The sequence below is a fragment of the Podarcis cretensis genome (genome assembly GCF_951804945.1).
Source record: "Podarcis cretensis genome assembly, chromosome: 6".
NCBI lineage: Eukaryota > Metazoa > Chordata > Lepidosauria > Squamata > Lacertidae > Podarcis > Podarcis cretensis.
The window spans coordinates 61,177,888-61,193,946 of NC_137175.1; the positions used below are offsets into that span (position 1 = coordinate 61,177,888).

Here is a 16,059-nt window from a genome sequence, read left to right on the forward strand (position 1 = left end):
GATGTGTGATAACTAAATACAAAATGCTTTCTGACTGATAGGGGACTGTACAGTTGACATTAAGCCAGAATGGTGTACAACTATCACGGGATCCCAGTGGCATATTTCTCAATGCCTGCTTACTGTTCCACTTGTCTGATGTGCTACTTAACATTTTATTTATAAAACGAGGATTACCTGTCTTCTTCGGATGATTATTAGACACGTTGCTGTGTTGACTGACTGGCTGTGTTGGGTTCACACGAGACACCTACATTTTAGGGGGCAATTGCCACATGGCTACCCCATGTAAAGTACTTAATTTCATGTGCATTCATTAGTTCTGTGCTGTTTCCATGTTAACAATGTTGTTTCAGGCCACTCAAATTCCTATACAATGATGCTAAAGGTGGGATTTTTAAATGTCTGGTCTAATCTCACCTATCCCACTGGCTTTAAAATGGAATCGGGCAAATTTCATTGAGGATAAAGCTATCCATGACTAATACTTTTTGGCTGTGGCCCCGGCCTGGTGGAACGCTATCTCACAAAGGACTAGGACCCTGTGGGATTTGACATCCTTCCACAGGGCCTGCAAGACGGAGCTGTTCCGTCAGGCATTTGGTCGGGGTTCAGTTTGATTCTTCTTTCTGTATAAGAACAAGCATTAAAGAGGCCTCCTAGCCTGCTCACAGGTCCTTTATAAGACCAGTGGTAACAGTTGGCCTTAGAGAATATTAACCGCTCTCAGTTTTACCTGTGGACTGCCATCTGTCCAGATTTTAATTTGCTCTGAACTAATTTTGAGATAGGGGACGCAGGTGGCGCTGTGGGTTAAAGCCTCAGCGCCTAGGACTTGCCGATCGAAAGGTCGGCGGTTCGAATCCCTGCGGCGGGGTGCGCTCCCGCTGCTCGGTCCCAGCGCCTGCCAACCTAGCAGTTCGAAAGCACCTCCGGGTGCAAGTAGATAAATAGGGACCGCTTACCAGCGGGAAGGTAAACGGCGTTTCCGTGTGCGACTCTGGCTCTGGCCAGAGCAGCGATGTCACGCTGGCCACGTGACCCGGAAGTGTCTCCGGACAGCGCTGGCCCCTGGCCTCTTAAGTGAGATGGGCGCACAACCCCAGAGTCTGTCAAGACTGGCCCGTACGGGCAGGGGTACCTTTACCTTTACCTTTACTAATTTTGAGATGTATTTTAATTGATTGCCTGTTCTTATGTTCTTTGTATACTGTGTTAGTTTTTCTGTAAGACCAGTTGCAGTCGTTAACAGTCAACAGGTTTACCACACCTATCATCCAATCACCCATTCCTACCACCCTTCTGAGTAGTACCCCTCCCCATCCTCTCACTATATAGAAGGGTCTGGTGACTTCTGTTCCAGTGTATCTGAAGAAGTGTGCATGCACATGAAAGCTCATACCAATAACTAACTCAGTTGGTCTCTAAGGTGCTACTGGAAGGAATTTTTTTATTTTGTTTCGACTACGGCAGACCAACACGGCTACCTACCTGTAATTAGTTTTATGATGTTAGCCGCCCTGAGCCTGGCTCCGGCTGGGGAGGATGGGGTACAAATAAAAATTATTATTACTAACCACTCTTTATTTAAGCTATACTAACCATTGGGATGCGGGTGGCGCTGTGGGTTAAACCACAGAGCCTAGGACTTGTCGATCAGAAGGTCGGCGATTCGAATCCCCGCGACAGGGTGAGCTCCCATTGCTTGGTCCCTGCTCCTGCCAACCTAGCAGTTCGAAAGCATGTCAAAGTGCAAGTAGATAAATAGGTACCGCTCCAGTGGGAAGGTACCGTATTTTTCGCCCCATAGGATGCACCGGCCCATAAGGCGCACCTAGTTTTTTTGGGGGGAAATAAAGGGGGGAAAATTATTTTCCCCACAGGTGCGGGGCTGGGGCGGGGGAAGCCCGAGCTTCCCCCGACCCCAGCCCCCAGAACAGGCAGCTCTCCGCAAGCCGTGGGAGCCCGGCGCTCCTTTCGGAGAGCTGCGCGAAGCCTGGAGAGCGAGAGGGGTCGGTGCGCACTGACCCCTCTTGCTCTCCAGGCCTCAGCGAAAGCCTGCATTCACCCCATAGGACGCACACACATTTCCCCATCATTTTTGGAGGGGGAAAAGTGCGTCCTATAGGGCGAAAAATACGGTAAATGGCGTTTCTGTGCTCTGCTCTGGTTCGCCAGAAGTGGCTTAGTCATGCTGGCCACATGACCTGGAAGCTGTACGCCGGCTCCCTCGGCTAATAAAGTGAGATGAGCACTGCAACCCCAGAGTCGGCCACAACTGGACCTAATGGTCAGGGGTCCCTTTACCTTTACTTTAACCATTGCTGGCAGGGTAACTGTGACACAAACAGCTGCAAGGCAGGCAGAAATTCAACCCATAAAGATTTGCAATCACTGCCTCTCAATGCTGGGACTTTATCTACTGGATTTCTGTCTGTCATACAGTCAAAGTCGGAGGCGGCTTGCTAGAAATGAAGCCCTTCCCTGCCAAACGGGTCTCTCTTGTTCCTGGACTTCAAGACCACTAAGTGGGCTGGCACATTATTAGTTGCTACATTTGGAGACACTCTAGCAATGTTTTTTTTTGGGGGGGGGGTGGTTAGAGAAGATTGTGGTACGTTTAGGAATTCCTTCTTTATATTTGTGTGGAGATTGTTTTTTTCACATGGGTAAGGCTGTTAAAAACCGACTGCAGCAATACTAAGAGTCCAAAAGCCTTCAAAATGGGGGTGTTATGGCAAGAAGATGCTCAACTTCTGGGTGTGCCAAATGTATACAGAGCGGTTCCAGAGCAGCATGAAAGCTTTAGAACGCTCTTTCACAATAGATCTCTGCGGTGAGAGTTACACCTTTTACCTCCCCAGGTAGCTGGACTTATTTTGCTAGCTGGCTCTTGCTAAGTAGCTGCAAAGCCACACCCAGCCATGCTGTGCAACTCCCCTGCTGCCTGCTTCCACATATGGTCAAAATCATCTACCTTCCGGGTTGCCTATGTCAGCAGTATGTACACTCAGCAAAGCAGTCTGTGATCCTCCCAGTAACTCTTTGTTTGGTAACTATTGATACAAACGTATACATCTACTTAGCAGTAAGCAAATAATACGCCCCAACATTATACCTGCCAGTATGTACGAGTTGGAAACAGAAAGGCAAAGTCTGTATCCACTATTAATATATTCTATTTCATGCAAGGATGGCAGAATATAGAATCTGAACAAGATCAAACCCACCCACCCCAAAACATTATTGCTTCATTATGCCACTTAGGGGCACTGGGTTCCTAAGAGTAGAAGGAAAATTGCTTCGAACTCTTCAGAACTTTGACAGCAAGCTTCTTTTCTAGCTGTTGCACAACAGGCAGAAATCCATCGGGCGAAGCCTATATGATATAACAAAGTTGATTTGCTCTCCCCCTCATCCCAATGCTGAAGGCATTACAGAATTATAGTGGGGATAAAGGTAAAGGGACCCCTGACTGTTAGGTCCAGTTGTGGATGACCCTGGGGTTGTGGCGCTCATCTCGCTTTACTGGCTGAGGGAGCCGCCGTTTGTCCGCAGATAGCTTTCTGGGTCGTGTGACCAGCATGACTAAGCAGCTTCTGGCGAACCAGAGCAGCACATGGAAACGCCGTTTACCTTCCCGCCAGAGTGGTACCTGTTGATCTACTTGCACTTTGACATGCTTTTGAACTGCTAGGTTGGCAGGAGCAGGGACCGAGCAACGGGAGCTCACCCCTTCATGGGGATTTGAACCACCGACCTTCTGATCAGCAAGCCCTAGACTCTGTGTTTTAGACCACAGCGCCACCTGTGTCCTTATAGTGGGGTTAGAGAGCTGAAAATAATGTGAATAGATTTTACATCTGGCAACCAATGCACTCCTTGGGTTTCAGATAGTACATGGGTAGAGTCTAAAAAGCCTGGGACACAAGTTTTCATGGCCTTCTAGTGGCTATGATGGCTCATTTACCAGAAGTAATGTCTTTAGCATTAACTCTGGAAGTGTAAACTTGATCCTGACCAAACTAAGCCTCCTGGTGTATGTTTTGCTCTAAGAGGCTTAGTTTGGTCAGAATCGAATATACACATCCAGAGTTAACGCTAAATACATTACTTCTGGTAAATAAGCCATCATAGCCACTATAAGGCCATGAAAACTTGCATCCCGGGCTTTTTAGACTTGTCCACCGATGTACTATCTGAAACCAAAGAGGTGCATTGGTTGCCAGGTGTTGGTTTTTTTTCCAGCTCTCCTATCCCACTAGTAGGTTTGAGGTAAACATCATTTATTTCTAAGTGAACCCCTTGCGAGTTGTGATTCATTGAGGAAACTTTTTAAAGAAGATAATTTCGATTTTTGCAGGCCATATTGTTTCAGCTAGAGCTGTCCCCTTTTGTTCTTAAGGACCTTCTATACATTGAACAGCTGATGGACAGGCAAGGATATATTCCTACTTTCAAGAAAGAGTTACACCCATTGAACTTCTGTTTGTCAGGAAGTAAAATCAAACAAATCTTGTCCCCACCTTCTAAAAAACAAAAAAAGGTTGCAACTCTAATACAGGCCTGGTTGGTTCCATTCATCAGACAGACATAACCTGCTTCTTTTCTTCAGTAGTCAAGAATTGGTTAACTCCCAAGACTCAGTCTCTGGCACTGCTGGAATTATGTTTTAATGGACCAATACCTCTTACCTCTTACCTGCTAATGTCTTGAGTTTTAAAGAGGGGTGGGGGGTTAATAAGATCAAAAGTAATTGAATTCAAAAATAGCTTTAGAATTTTGAAAGTGTAAGTTACACAGATCAGTATTGAGGAAAGTTAGGAATATAGGAAACTGCCTTTCAGACAAGAGATCTTGTTCACTAGGCTTATGCTGAGATTTAATACAGGACCTATTGCATGCAAGGGATGTTCTCCTCAGCCGAGGTAAAGGTTCTCTTGCAAATCTGAAGAACCTAAGAAAACATTTTGCCTTTTGAGTTTTCTAAGTCCCAAAAAATGCAATAACACTTGGTCTCAGCTAAATATTTTTGACAGCCCAATCTTATGGTTACTTGGAGAAGTCCTATCACATTTAATGGTACTATTAAGTAATTGTGCATAAAGGTGCATTTTAAGATTACAATCCCATGTTTACTACATAGGATGCCCCATTGTAATAAATGGGACTGCCTTCCAAATAAATGTCTTTAGAATTACACTGAACCTGTGCATCACTCAAGTGTCTTGTTGAACAGACTTCATGTACCTAAACATGTTTACTTAGAAACAAGCTCCAAGTTTGAAAACCCTTGCTCTCTAGCAAGTTTCCATAGGACTGCAACTTGGGTGGGACTTGCTTCCAAATAAACCTAGCTAGAGGACACTGTTCTTTGTATTCCCCGGAGATACAACTGGGACGTGCAGCCTGACCTAAATGTGTTCACTCAGAAGTAAATCCCACTAAGTTAAAACGCAGTTCGATCATAGGATAGCAACCTTAAGATACATTCTTAGGCATATATGTTCAAAAGTAAGTCATTCATTTCAGCAGACTGAGGATCACATTAGTCCTCTTTTTGCTGCATATGAAGATCTTCTATTGAAAAACTAAAGAGCAATAATCTTAATGTCTTTCTGCCCAAAATGCAAGTGCATTTTATGGCTCAAGTTTCAAAACACACCAACCAGTTTAAGTTGCATCCCCACCCCCCCTTTCTGGTGAAACAAAGTCATAAGCGGGAAAAGGAATTCAAATCTGTTGAAAGAGTAATAGAATGACTTTATTGGACAACAGGCATAGCAATAAATACTCATGAACAGAGACTCTTTTAGATAACAAAAACATGAAGGTGACAAATTGCCAGATGAACGTTCCCTTTTTGAAAACTTTTCCTTGTCTTCAGGCAAAGAATATTTGCTTAACTTGGACACATAAATTGGGAATGACCAGTTACATTTGATAACTCACGGTGCAGAGCAGTGGATGCAACAGAACTCTACTCTTGCCCATCCCATTTTACTTCAGTTAGTTTTTAAAACTATGTCACTAGTTCCTTGTAGACCATACAGACTGCAAGTTCAATTGATCAGACAGGCAGGATCTATGTTTCTTTCCAGCACAGGGGGTCATTTATGTGCCCTCCAGTTAATAGAGGATAGAAGAAACAGTCTTATGGCACCTTAAAATCAGGAATGCCAAAAGATATTTTTGTTGTTGCTAAAGCTGCAATCCTGTTATGGATATAGCTCTGAGAACAAGTCCCACTGGACTCAATGGGACTTACTTCTGAGTAGGCATGGGCAGGTTTGCACTGTTACAGAAGTGTTGGGCTTCCCCTCCCCCCTTTACAGCACTAGTTAACAATAGTTTAACATCTAACCACAAGTTCATTCTGTATATGCCTGTCTTAATGGTACTAATCAAAGAAAGTGGGTGACTTATTATTGTTTTTTTTAAGAAAACATACCAACCCTTTATGCATTTCTTGTTCAGAACAACAACAAAAAAAAATTAAAAAAATTATATACTTTATTACAAATGGAAAAAACTCAAAGGTTGCTAAAAAAAATCTCTTATTTACAAACAATACTGGGCAGAACCCAAATGAACATAAAAATAACTTACAAAGTCATGAAGTAGTTTTATTGACATTAATCAGCTGTCATAAAATAAAAAATATATATGTACATACACAACTCGACTTGAAGGCAGGCAGTATAGTTCAGCTTCTGTTGTTAGCCTCCCACAAACTCCCTCCCCATTTTTATTTTTATTTAAGGAGTACTATAGAAAGCAAATCTACAGTGTCTACTGCAGTTTAACCTTTAATACTGAATGATCGTTGAATGTTAGGTCCATGCAGGTCTTGGTCAATGTTAAAAGAAAAAGGTAACACAAGGCTTCTTCATGCCTCGTCTGAATAGAACAGCCCTCTTGCGGAGCTGGACTGTCAACTGGTTTGCCACCACCTCAAACCAAAAGGCACACCAGTCTCTCTCCACGCATGCTTTGGGGGAAGAGGGGGGCACTCTCCGGAATCAATGCCTTTCAGCCTATTCTTCCCGCCCGCCCCCCAAGTGAAGCTTTCCACCTCCCAACTTCCTTCTTTTTTTGCTTAGTTTTGCCCCATCACACAAGTTACTTTCCAGTCTCTTCAAAAAGTTTGCAACTGCTGTGTGAGCATTAGCTGGCACCCACTGTTGACGTGATTCATGACCTTCTGCTTCAGCTGTGCAACCTGCTCTCGCAGCATATTGGCAGTGGATGCCAGCTCCGAGTTCTGGGCTTTCAAAGTTTTGACTTTTTCCTCCAACCTGGCAATGCGCTCCAACTTCCTTTTCCGGCACTTGGAGGCCGCAATTCGGTTTCTCATGCGCTTCCTCTCAGCCTTGATCCTCTCCTGGGATTCCATGTCGATGGGCGACAGGGGAGGAGTCTCCCCGGGCATTTCTGGGACAGTCTGAGGCTCTTCTTTCAGAGCCTGAAGCCGAGGATGCTGCACAGGCATCTGGGGGTTCAGGTGATGTTGCGGAGGGTAGCTCAAGCTGCTGGCATTGTAGCTCGGCGCGGTGTTGAGTGCGTTGGGGTTGAAGTTGCTGAGGTTGGCGTAGACCGGAGGCTCACTGTGCAAGTTGGCACTGAAGCTGTTGTTTCCAGCCATGGAAGAGACGGGGGTCATGCCAGTGTTTGAAGGCTGGGCAGCGGAGGTGACGCTGGGGGGCATGGTGTTCTGGTTGTGCAGCTCCGCCAGCGCCCTGACAAACCCTTCGGCAAACCCTTCTTGCTCGTCGGTGACATTTTTTGGGCAGAGGAACTGGGTTGGGGTCGGCGTTGTGGTGATCAGCCCGTTGCCAGACTGGATGATCAGCCTTTCCAGTTCAGGAGAGGCCAGCTTGAGAAGGCCCACATCTGGGGAAGTCAGGATATCAGCATTCTTGTTCCTCAGGTGGGGCTTCAGGTTACTGGAAGGGTCAGCCAGGTTGAGAGTCATGTTCTGCTTCAGCACCTTGGGGTTATTATATCCGTAAGTACCACTCTCTGGCTGCACAAACGTCGCATTGATGGCATCATCGTAGAATGTAGGTTCCATCTTTGCAGTCATAGAATACAGTCCACAAGTTGGTCCTACTTAGGACAAACAAACAAACAAACAAACAAGGAGAGGAAGCTGTGCCAAAGCGTACACCACCCTTTCCCCCCTCTAAAAAAAAACTTTTCAAACAGCTTTTCCGAGAGGAGAAGAACACAGAGAGGTGATGAATTAAAGTCTGGCTTTTTTGCCACAAGTCATTGGCTCGCTTGTCCCCGTTTTCCGCCCCCAAACTCCAAAAAGGAGGTCTGGATTTGACAAGCGGAGGCTTCCTCAGCTAAGAACAAGGTTCAGCGCAATCATCAAGAGTGCGGAGCTCCAGAAAAACAACTCGCCCAAAAAGAGAGGAATAAAGTTCTTTATCGAAGTGCGGAACTCCCACTCCCGGCCAAGGAATCCCAGGAGTTAAAACGTGGCTTCTTATCGCTCCGAATTGGAGGGGGGGGGGGATGAAGGTTCGCGAGTCCCACAACTTTGGAAAAGTCCTCCTTTCCCCCCCGCGACTCCTCGATGGCTCCCTCCTCCTCGTGGGAGGGTCCTATGCTGCGCCGGAGTGTTCGCGAGTTTTCAAACACACTTGTTTCGCGTCCTCTCCGCTTTTCCAGTTTCTCTTCCCCACCAACACCGGAGTGGCTCTCAGTCACTGACTCGCCCCGAACGAAGAGTTTTCTTTTTCAGTGCGGGGGGGGGGGGGAGTTGCTGCAACTTCGGTCGCTCCTCACTTCGGGCTCCGATCCACAAGTTGCGGCGAGAAGTTGCGTCCCCGGACTCCGCGCGACCGGCTCTCCTCCGGGGACCCAGGCTCCGGAAACCTGTCGCTCCGCTGGCGGTGGCGGCGGCGGCCGACCAAACACGCCCGGGCAAGATCCCAGCCAGGCGATCCCAGCCGCGCAGCCCAAGCGAGGCTCTGTCCGCTCGCCCTTCCCTTGGGGAGCAACGGGAGGGTCTCTCGAGCGCTCCGCGTCGCCAACCGGCCCGGTCTCTGCTGGCGCTGCCGCTTTCGCGGGTGTCTTTCCCGGTGCCGCTTTGCTGGGCGCGCTGCCGCTTTAAGCCGCCGCCGCCTCCTCCTCCTCCTCTGCCGCGCACTCAGCCCCACTCTGAGCTCTTTCCCAGCGTGGAGCCCAACACTTATCAGCGAGCAGTAACCCACTAAAAATAGCCCATGATGTCACCCCGGGGCCTTCCCATTGGCTGCAGCCGCCTCTCACGCGGGGAGGGGGAGGGAGGGCGGCCGGGCCCAGCCTGTTGCAGAGCAGCCCATCTCCATGGCCACCCCACCCCCTTCAGAAGCTTCCCAGCCCTCTTTCTTTTTTTCCCTTCCCTTCTTTGGTTCGCGGGGCATTGTGGGATGAGGTAATGCCTGGGCTCCGGTGCAGGGCATTGTGGGCTGACGTATTGTTTTTGAATATCTGGTTACCCGCTTAAGAGCTCTGGCCGGGTTGGAAGAACCGGGCAGGGATAGATACGCGCGCGCGGATCACCGGGGGGGGGGGGGGGGCGGACGCGGCTGGAGATACCAAGTACGAAATGTGAGAGTAGGGGGCGCTGGTGATACCAAGTGGGAAATAGAAGGGGTGGGACAACTTTAGGCAAAAGGTAATGGGGTAGAAATAATAATACTGTAATCCATCATTTTCATCACCAAGCACACGAGTTCCAAAGAGGTAACTGCGCAGAGTGCTGGGGAGGAAATTTAAAATATATATATTATTAATTTAATCCATCATTTTCATTATCAAGCGTAGAGTTCCAAAGGGGTAACTTTATGCAGAGTAATGGGGAGGAAATTTTAAAAAATATTAATTAATTGATTATCTCTTTCCGCGGGAAATAGGGGCAGTTTGTCCCAGGCTTGATGCCACCTGATTTCACTGGACTTGGCTAAATGGGATTTCAGTCCTGTCCTAAGTAGCTTTCTGAGAAATCCCTCCCGCCTCTGCCATGCCCGGCAATCGCGTCCTTTAAGGAGGATTCCGGGGCTGCTGCTGTTTCACGGCACATGGATCCGGGGGAGGAGGTGCGATGGGCTGACTCTCACGTGATTTTCCTTCCTCCGCCTCGCCGGGCTCTCCCCCCCACCCTCCGGCGTCCTTCCCCAGCAGCCTAAGAGCTTCCAGGCAGGGGACAAGAGGGAGGGGGCGAGAGAGGCTGCCTACTTATTTGGAAGTGCATCCCGCTGGCGCCGGCTTCCTTCCAAGGAAGCTTGCGCCGGGATCGGGATGTCCTACGCTCACCGGCTGGAGAGAGGGGCAGTCCCGTGGAACTCGCTGCCTCTTGCTTCTGAGCCCGCACATTAGGCTGGAGGAGATCGGGGGCAGGGGGCTCAAAACCTCGTTTCCTTAACACACCTGCCGCCGCTGCCCCGAAGGGTATCTTCCCGGGATGGGGTGTGGGCACTTTGGGCAGAGCTGTGCCTGCGCCGGGCCGTCTGCTTTGCCGCTTTACGATCCTCCCGGAGCGCGATAGTCTCCTTCAAGGCGGGGAGGGGAGGGTTTGGTCTGTCTGTGTGTGTGTTTGTTTTTGAATCAGTGACATTATTTTTAAAAAGGAAAACTCGCGTGCAGCCGAAAAGGCTTCCTTCGTAGCCCACTGGTGCAATAGACCTTTGCGAGAGATCTTAAAAATCTCCGGCTTGTTTGCAATTCCGCCCCGCTACCTGTACGTTCAAAAATCGTCATGTTTTGGCCAGCTCCCGCCAAGAACTTGTTAACACTTTGTCTGCGCGATCCCTGCTAGTTTTTCCTTCACTCCTTTATTTTTCTCCCTCTTTGGTTCAGATCGGTGTGCTTAGTTTCAAATGCTGGGGACAGCGGGAAGAGAAGCGTCGGCTTCAACACAGTCGTGACAGCGCATGAAAGGTGACTTCACCTGGCCAGTTTTGGCTACCGAGCCACATAGCTTAACCCTTTCTATCCCAGGGTCAGAAGCTGCCTTAAATCTCAATACTCTGCAAGCAGCCGAAGAATGACGGAGATGTTAACAAAGCAAAAGCAAAACCCACGATAAGCTCCAGAGGCAACTCCAAACACATTTACTTGGGTGCAAGTCCTGTTGAACAGCTTTCCCCATTTCCCTGCTTTTAAATTGTGAATTTTTGACTCCGATGAACTTTAGATTGCTTTTATAGGTTAATTGGCTCTGATTATTTCTCTGTGGTGTTTGACTCAGATGCTGAATTTTTAATGCTGGGGTTTGTTTACTGGTTTTATTGTGTGGTGCTGTAATTTATTGTTGTACTTTAGTGTTTGGTTTATGAACAGCACACATAACATGGTTGTTGGGTGGCATTTGAACAATATTAATAAAGAAATGCAGTGGCACTTACTTCAGAGGAAATATTCATAGGATTGTACTCACAGTCCAACAGATGCTTAATTTATGCATAAGCTACATCAGCATCAAAGGAGCTTTTAGGCAAAGGTGCATAGGATTTGGATTCTTGAGGCTTCTTTATTTCATAGCTGATGTTTTGGAAAGCTTAAGTGGCACATTATTGTTAAGAAACTTCTCTGTAACCATGAGAAATGAAAATGTTTTCATTTTAGCTTGGAAGAGATCCTACTAATCAGGATCTGCAACTAGTGCCCATTTCTGAAACAGAGTCTACCTTCAGCTTGGATGGAGCTGTTCATAACAACACAGCACAATCCTATCCATCTTTACTTGCAAAGAAGTTCCACTGTGTTCAGTGGGGTTTACTCTCCTAGAAGTGTGCATAGGTGCGCAAAGTGCCATAGCTCTGTGGTAGAGCAACTGCATTGTAAGCAGAAGGGCCCAGATTCAATCCTGAAACCCCAAATGGTTTTTGACCTTCTAGTGAGACAGTGGACATGATTTTCACCGCTTGACAGCTTCAAGAAAAATGCAGAGACCAAAACCAACCCCTGTCTATGGTGTTTATTGACCTAAGGCCTTCAACACTGTAAACTGTAATGCCCTGTGGACTGTTCTTCTAAGATTTGGCTGCCCAGATAAATTTGTGAACATCCTTTGGCTCCTCCACGATAACATGACAGCAACAATCACAGATAACAATGGCTCTCAAAGCAAACCATTTACAGTGGGATACATTTATAAATCAGTTTCATACAAAAAATAAGGTGGTATACAACAACAACCCCAGTATTATAATAAAAGCATCAGGACACATCATTTGTTTGGCAGAAAATCTCAGGTTTGAAAGACTAGTTTGCATTTGAAGGCATCTACCCCCAAACATGCAAGTATTTCTTTTGGAAGTTTATGTTCTGTGGGATACAGTCCCAAGCCTGTGGAACTGGAGGAAATGGTAAAGGAAGAGTCAAAAGTTCAACTTTGCAAACCTTTCGAAATGGTATGGTTAGCCTGGGCCCATGGGTATCGCAAGGGGGGGGGTGAAGCTGCTCCTACCTCCCAAATCAAGCAAGTAAATAAAAATACTTACGTGTGACATAATTAGTAAGTTTGTTAACTTGGTTCTGCCCCCGCCCCTTAAATCCTGGTTATGCCCATGCTTGGGCCTAGCAGTGATGTGAGGTGCAAGTACAGCATTCTGACTGCTGTCTTCTCAGCAGGCAACCCACACAGCCATGCTTACAAGGAAGAGAGCTGTTCTTTCTCAGCAGCTGCCTTGGAGGCTTGGTGGATGGGAAACAGAACAGGAGTAAAGCGACCTGGACTTTTTCAGGATGTCTACCTGGGCGAAGGCCTGGATAGGCTCTTTCTCAGTCAATTGCCCAATTGTTCTAGCAATTAGTTCACTTTCTTGCTCCATCTGCAAGTTCTGTTACGTCAACTTTATGAATTTGTTGTTTTTTCCATCCCCCAGCTTCGTCATTAACATTAAGATTCAAACTACGTAGAAGTGGTTACTGATCCTTCAGTTTCTAACAGTACAATGCTGCCATCAATGAAATGGTATCTGCTGGGCTTGTTAGACCTCAGGAGTAAGCTATCCATTTATTCACCACCCACTGCTTCCCTTTTGTAAGCACTTAATGTAACAGAGACAGAGATTTCCTCTCTCATATACAAATGTGAAGTTTAAGGGTTGACTGTGTGACCAAAGCAGGTCATTCCAAGTCTTCTGAGGACAAGATGTAGGCCTGTACCTTTGGCAGATGAAATTTCAGACCATTAATTGTGCTCTTAATTATTTGGAAGCTATGTGGTCAGTTGAAAGTACTGGTCTCTTGCATGCTACTGTGACAATCTATAGTAGGCAAAAGGTAACACTGCCAAGTAATTCATGTCCAATTAAGGTGTAATACTATCAATCATCATATGGGCGCAGACCTGCTAATCCGTACTATCCTGTTTAAGACATGTAGGTTTGGGCCAACATGGCTTCTTCTGCAGTGGCTCTTAAGGAGGGCATATAGGAGTCCTGCCCTTAGGCCTATTCCATCATGCCCCTTCTGTACCCACATATCTCCTACCTGTGGATTTTGCACATCATCACCCCTTCAATATCTAGCTGAAGAAAGGCATTCAATGAAACAGTGTTGACCCAATACCAGGACCACAGAGCACCATGAGGCAATTGGCTCTGTTGCAACTCCACACCTGATATTATTGTGCTATTGTTTCGGCATATCAAAGGGTGTTACTTCCATGCAAAAGTTGAAAAATGGGATGTGGGGCATGAATGGGATCATGTGCTAATATGGCATGCAGTCATGTACAAGGCTATCGTGTTCTGAAATGATATTCTTGTAAAGAAGCTGGTAAAATGCGGACTTGACTATGCTACCACTCAGTGGATTTGTAACTGGCTGACTGACCGAACCCAAAGGGTGCTCATCAATGGTTCCTCTTCATCCTGGAGAAGAGTGACTAGTGGGGTGCCACAGGGTTCCGTCTTGGGCCCGGTCTTATTCAACATCTTTATCAACGACTTGGATGGTGGACTCAAGGGCATCCTGATCAAATTTGCAGATGACACCAAACTGGGAGGGGTGGCTAACACCCCAGAGGACAGGATCACACTTCAAAACAACCTTGACAGATTAGAGAACTGGGCCAAAACAAACAAGATGAATTTTAACAGGGAGAAATGTAAAGTATTGCACTTGGGCAAAAAAAATGAGAGGCACAAATACAAGATGGGTGACACCTGGCTTGAGAGCAGTACATGTGAAAAGGATCTAGGAGTCTTGGTTGACCACAAACTTGACATGAGCCAACAGTGTGACGCGGCAGCTAAAAAACCCAATGCAATTCTGGGCTACATCAATAGGAGTATAGCATCTAGATCAAGGGAAGTAATAGTGCCACTGTATTCTGCTCTGGTCAGACCTCACCTGGAGTACTGTGTCCAGTTCTGGGCACCACAGTTCAAGAAGGACACTGACAAACTGGAACGTGTCCAGAGGAGGGCAACCAAAATGGTCAAAGGCCTGGAAACGATGCCTTATGAGAAATGGCTAAGGGAGCTGGGCATGTTTAGCCTGGAGAAGAGGAGGTTAAGGGGTGATATGATAACCATGTTCAAATATATAAAAGGATGTCACATAGAGGAGGGAGAAAGGTTGTTTTCTGCTGCTCCAGAGAAGCGGACACGGAGCAATGGTTCCAAACTACAAGAAAGAAGATTCCACCTAAACATTAGGAAGAACTTCCTGACAGTAAGAGCTGTTCGACAGTGGAATTTGCTGCCAAGGAGTGTGGTGGAGTCTCCTTCTTTGGAGGTCTTTAAGCAGAGGCTTGACAACCATATGTCAGGAGTGCTCTGATAGTGTTTCCTGCTTGGCAGGGGATTGGACTCGATGGCCCTTGTGGTCTCTTCCAACTCTATGATTCTATGATTCTATGAAATATCAGGCAGTGTTGGCTTTGGAAAGTCTTGGAAATCTCAGCTTTCCACTCAGCAGATCCCCTCTGTTCCCTTTGCTATAACGCAGGCATAGGCGAACTTGGCCCTCCAGATGTTTTGGGACTACAGCTCCCATCATCCCTAGCTAACAGGGGTCAGGGTTGATGGGAATTGTAGTCCCCAAACAGCTGTAGGGCTGAGTTTGCCTATGCCTGCTATAATACAAAAGTAGTTCAAGGAAAGTAAAATTTAAAGACATAAATATCAAGAAATTGTGGCCTGCTGCCATGCAACTCAGTTTTTTAAAAGCACCATAAAAATCTACACGATTAATCTATTCCTTTAGGTATGTTTTTGCCAAATGCTAAAGAAAATATTCTTTTTATTGAAATGGAGCATAAACTCAATCTTTTGCAGACGGCCTCCAATTGCATGTCTGAGTAAGCTTGTGAGTGGGCAGCTGTGCATCCTTCTGTAGAGAACACAACCACCGTCACCTCTTTATTTGTAACAACAAGAAATATAACCATCCTAAAAATGTATTATAAATCATAATATCAATAAGTATTTAAAAAATCAATATAACATTGTCTAAGACAATACTAATAAGCTACCCTGATTTAACAGCTTAAAGCTAAACAGAGTTAATAATGCTGAGCACAGAAATAAAAAGGTAGCATCCAAAACTACATATATTCCTTCATAATATACACATATACCATTTTTAGTATACGAAGTGAAATAAGTGTGCTTCTGCCATCTCTCAGCCAAACCTACCTTACAGGGTTGTGGTGAGGGTAAAATGCAGAGGGGGAGATGTGTGTGCTCCACCTGGAGCTCCTTGGAGGAAAGGCAGGATATAAGGATAATAATGCATTAATAATTCTGTATAAGCAGAAGAGAATTTATGTGTAGCAAGTGTTTTGTTTTCTGCTGGGTTTTTTTTTTTTTTTTTGCTTTTCTTTCTGTTGCAGCAAACTAAAGAATTTCTATGCTACTTAAGATGGAAAGTAAAAGTTAAATAATAATAATAATAATAATTTTATAAATATTATTATTATTTTCCAAGTATGTGAAGACCATAGTGTTCCCAATGTGACTTACATTAATAGCAAACATATAAAAAGCATTAAAGTATACCATTAAAATTGCAGTAAGACTGTTGGTTTAAATAAACCAGACACAGTAAAAT

The 16,059-nt window shown here is 45.9% G+C and overlaps 2 protein-coding genes across 10 annotated transcripts in view; one reads left to right on the plus strand and one right to left on the minus strand.

The window, feature by feature from the left end:
* LOC307219221 (uncharacterized protein) overlaps nucleotides 1-16,059 on the plus strand; it is a 55,451-nt gene that overhangs the window by 37,077 nt on the left and 2,315 nt on the right. For 7 of the 9 annotated variants that reach the window (XR_013840323.1, XR_013840325.1, XR_013840326.1 and 4 more), the window contains 2 exons: nucleotides 10,852-13,767; nucleotides 14,880-15,022. The gene's annotated coding sequence lies outside the window, so the exon portion shown is untranslated. Of the gene's footprint in view, nucleotides 1-10,851; nucleotides 13,768-14,879; nucleotides 15,023-16,059 lie in introns of those variants that run through there. The other 2 variants (XR_013840324.1, XM_079982224.1) reach the window with 2 other exon arrangements.
* Nucleotides 5,743-9,182, minus strand: JUN (Jun proto-oncogene, AP-1 transcription factor subunit). The gene has a single exon (XM_079982223.1). It carries the CDS (start codon nucleotides 8,084-8,086, stop codon nucleotides 7,139-7,141), a length of 948 nt encoding a protein of 315 aa, XP_079838349.1. The 5' UTR covers nucleotides 8,087-9,182; the 3' UTR covers nucleotides 5,743-7,138.

Bases quoted from the DNA above. Each gene is read 5' to 3' on its own strand.
- JUN (XM_079982223.1), bottom strand. From the start codon at position 8,086: ATGACTGCAAAGATGGAACCTACATTCTACGATGATGCCATCAATGCG.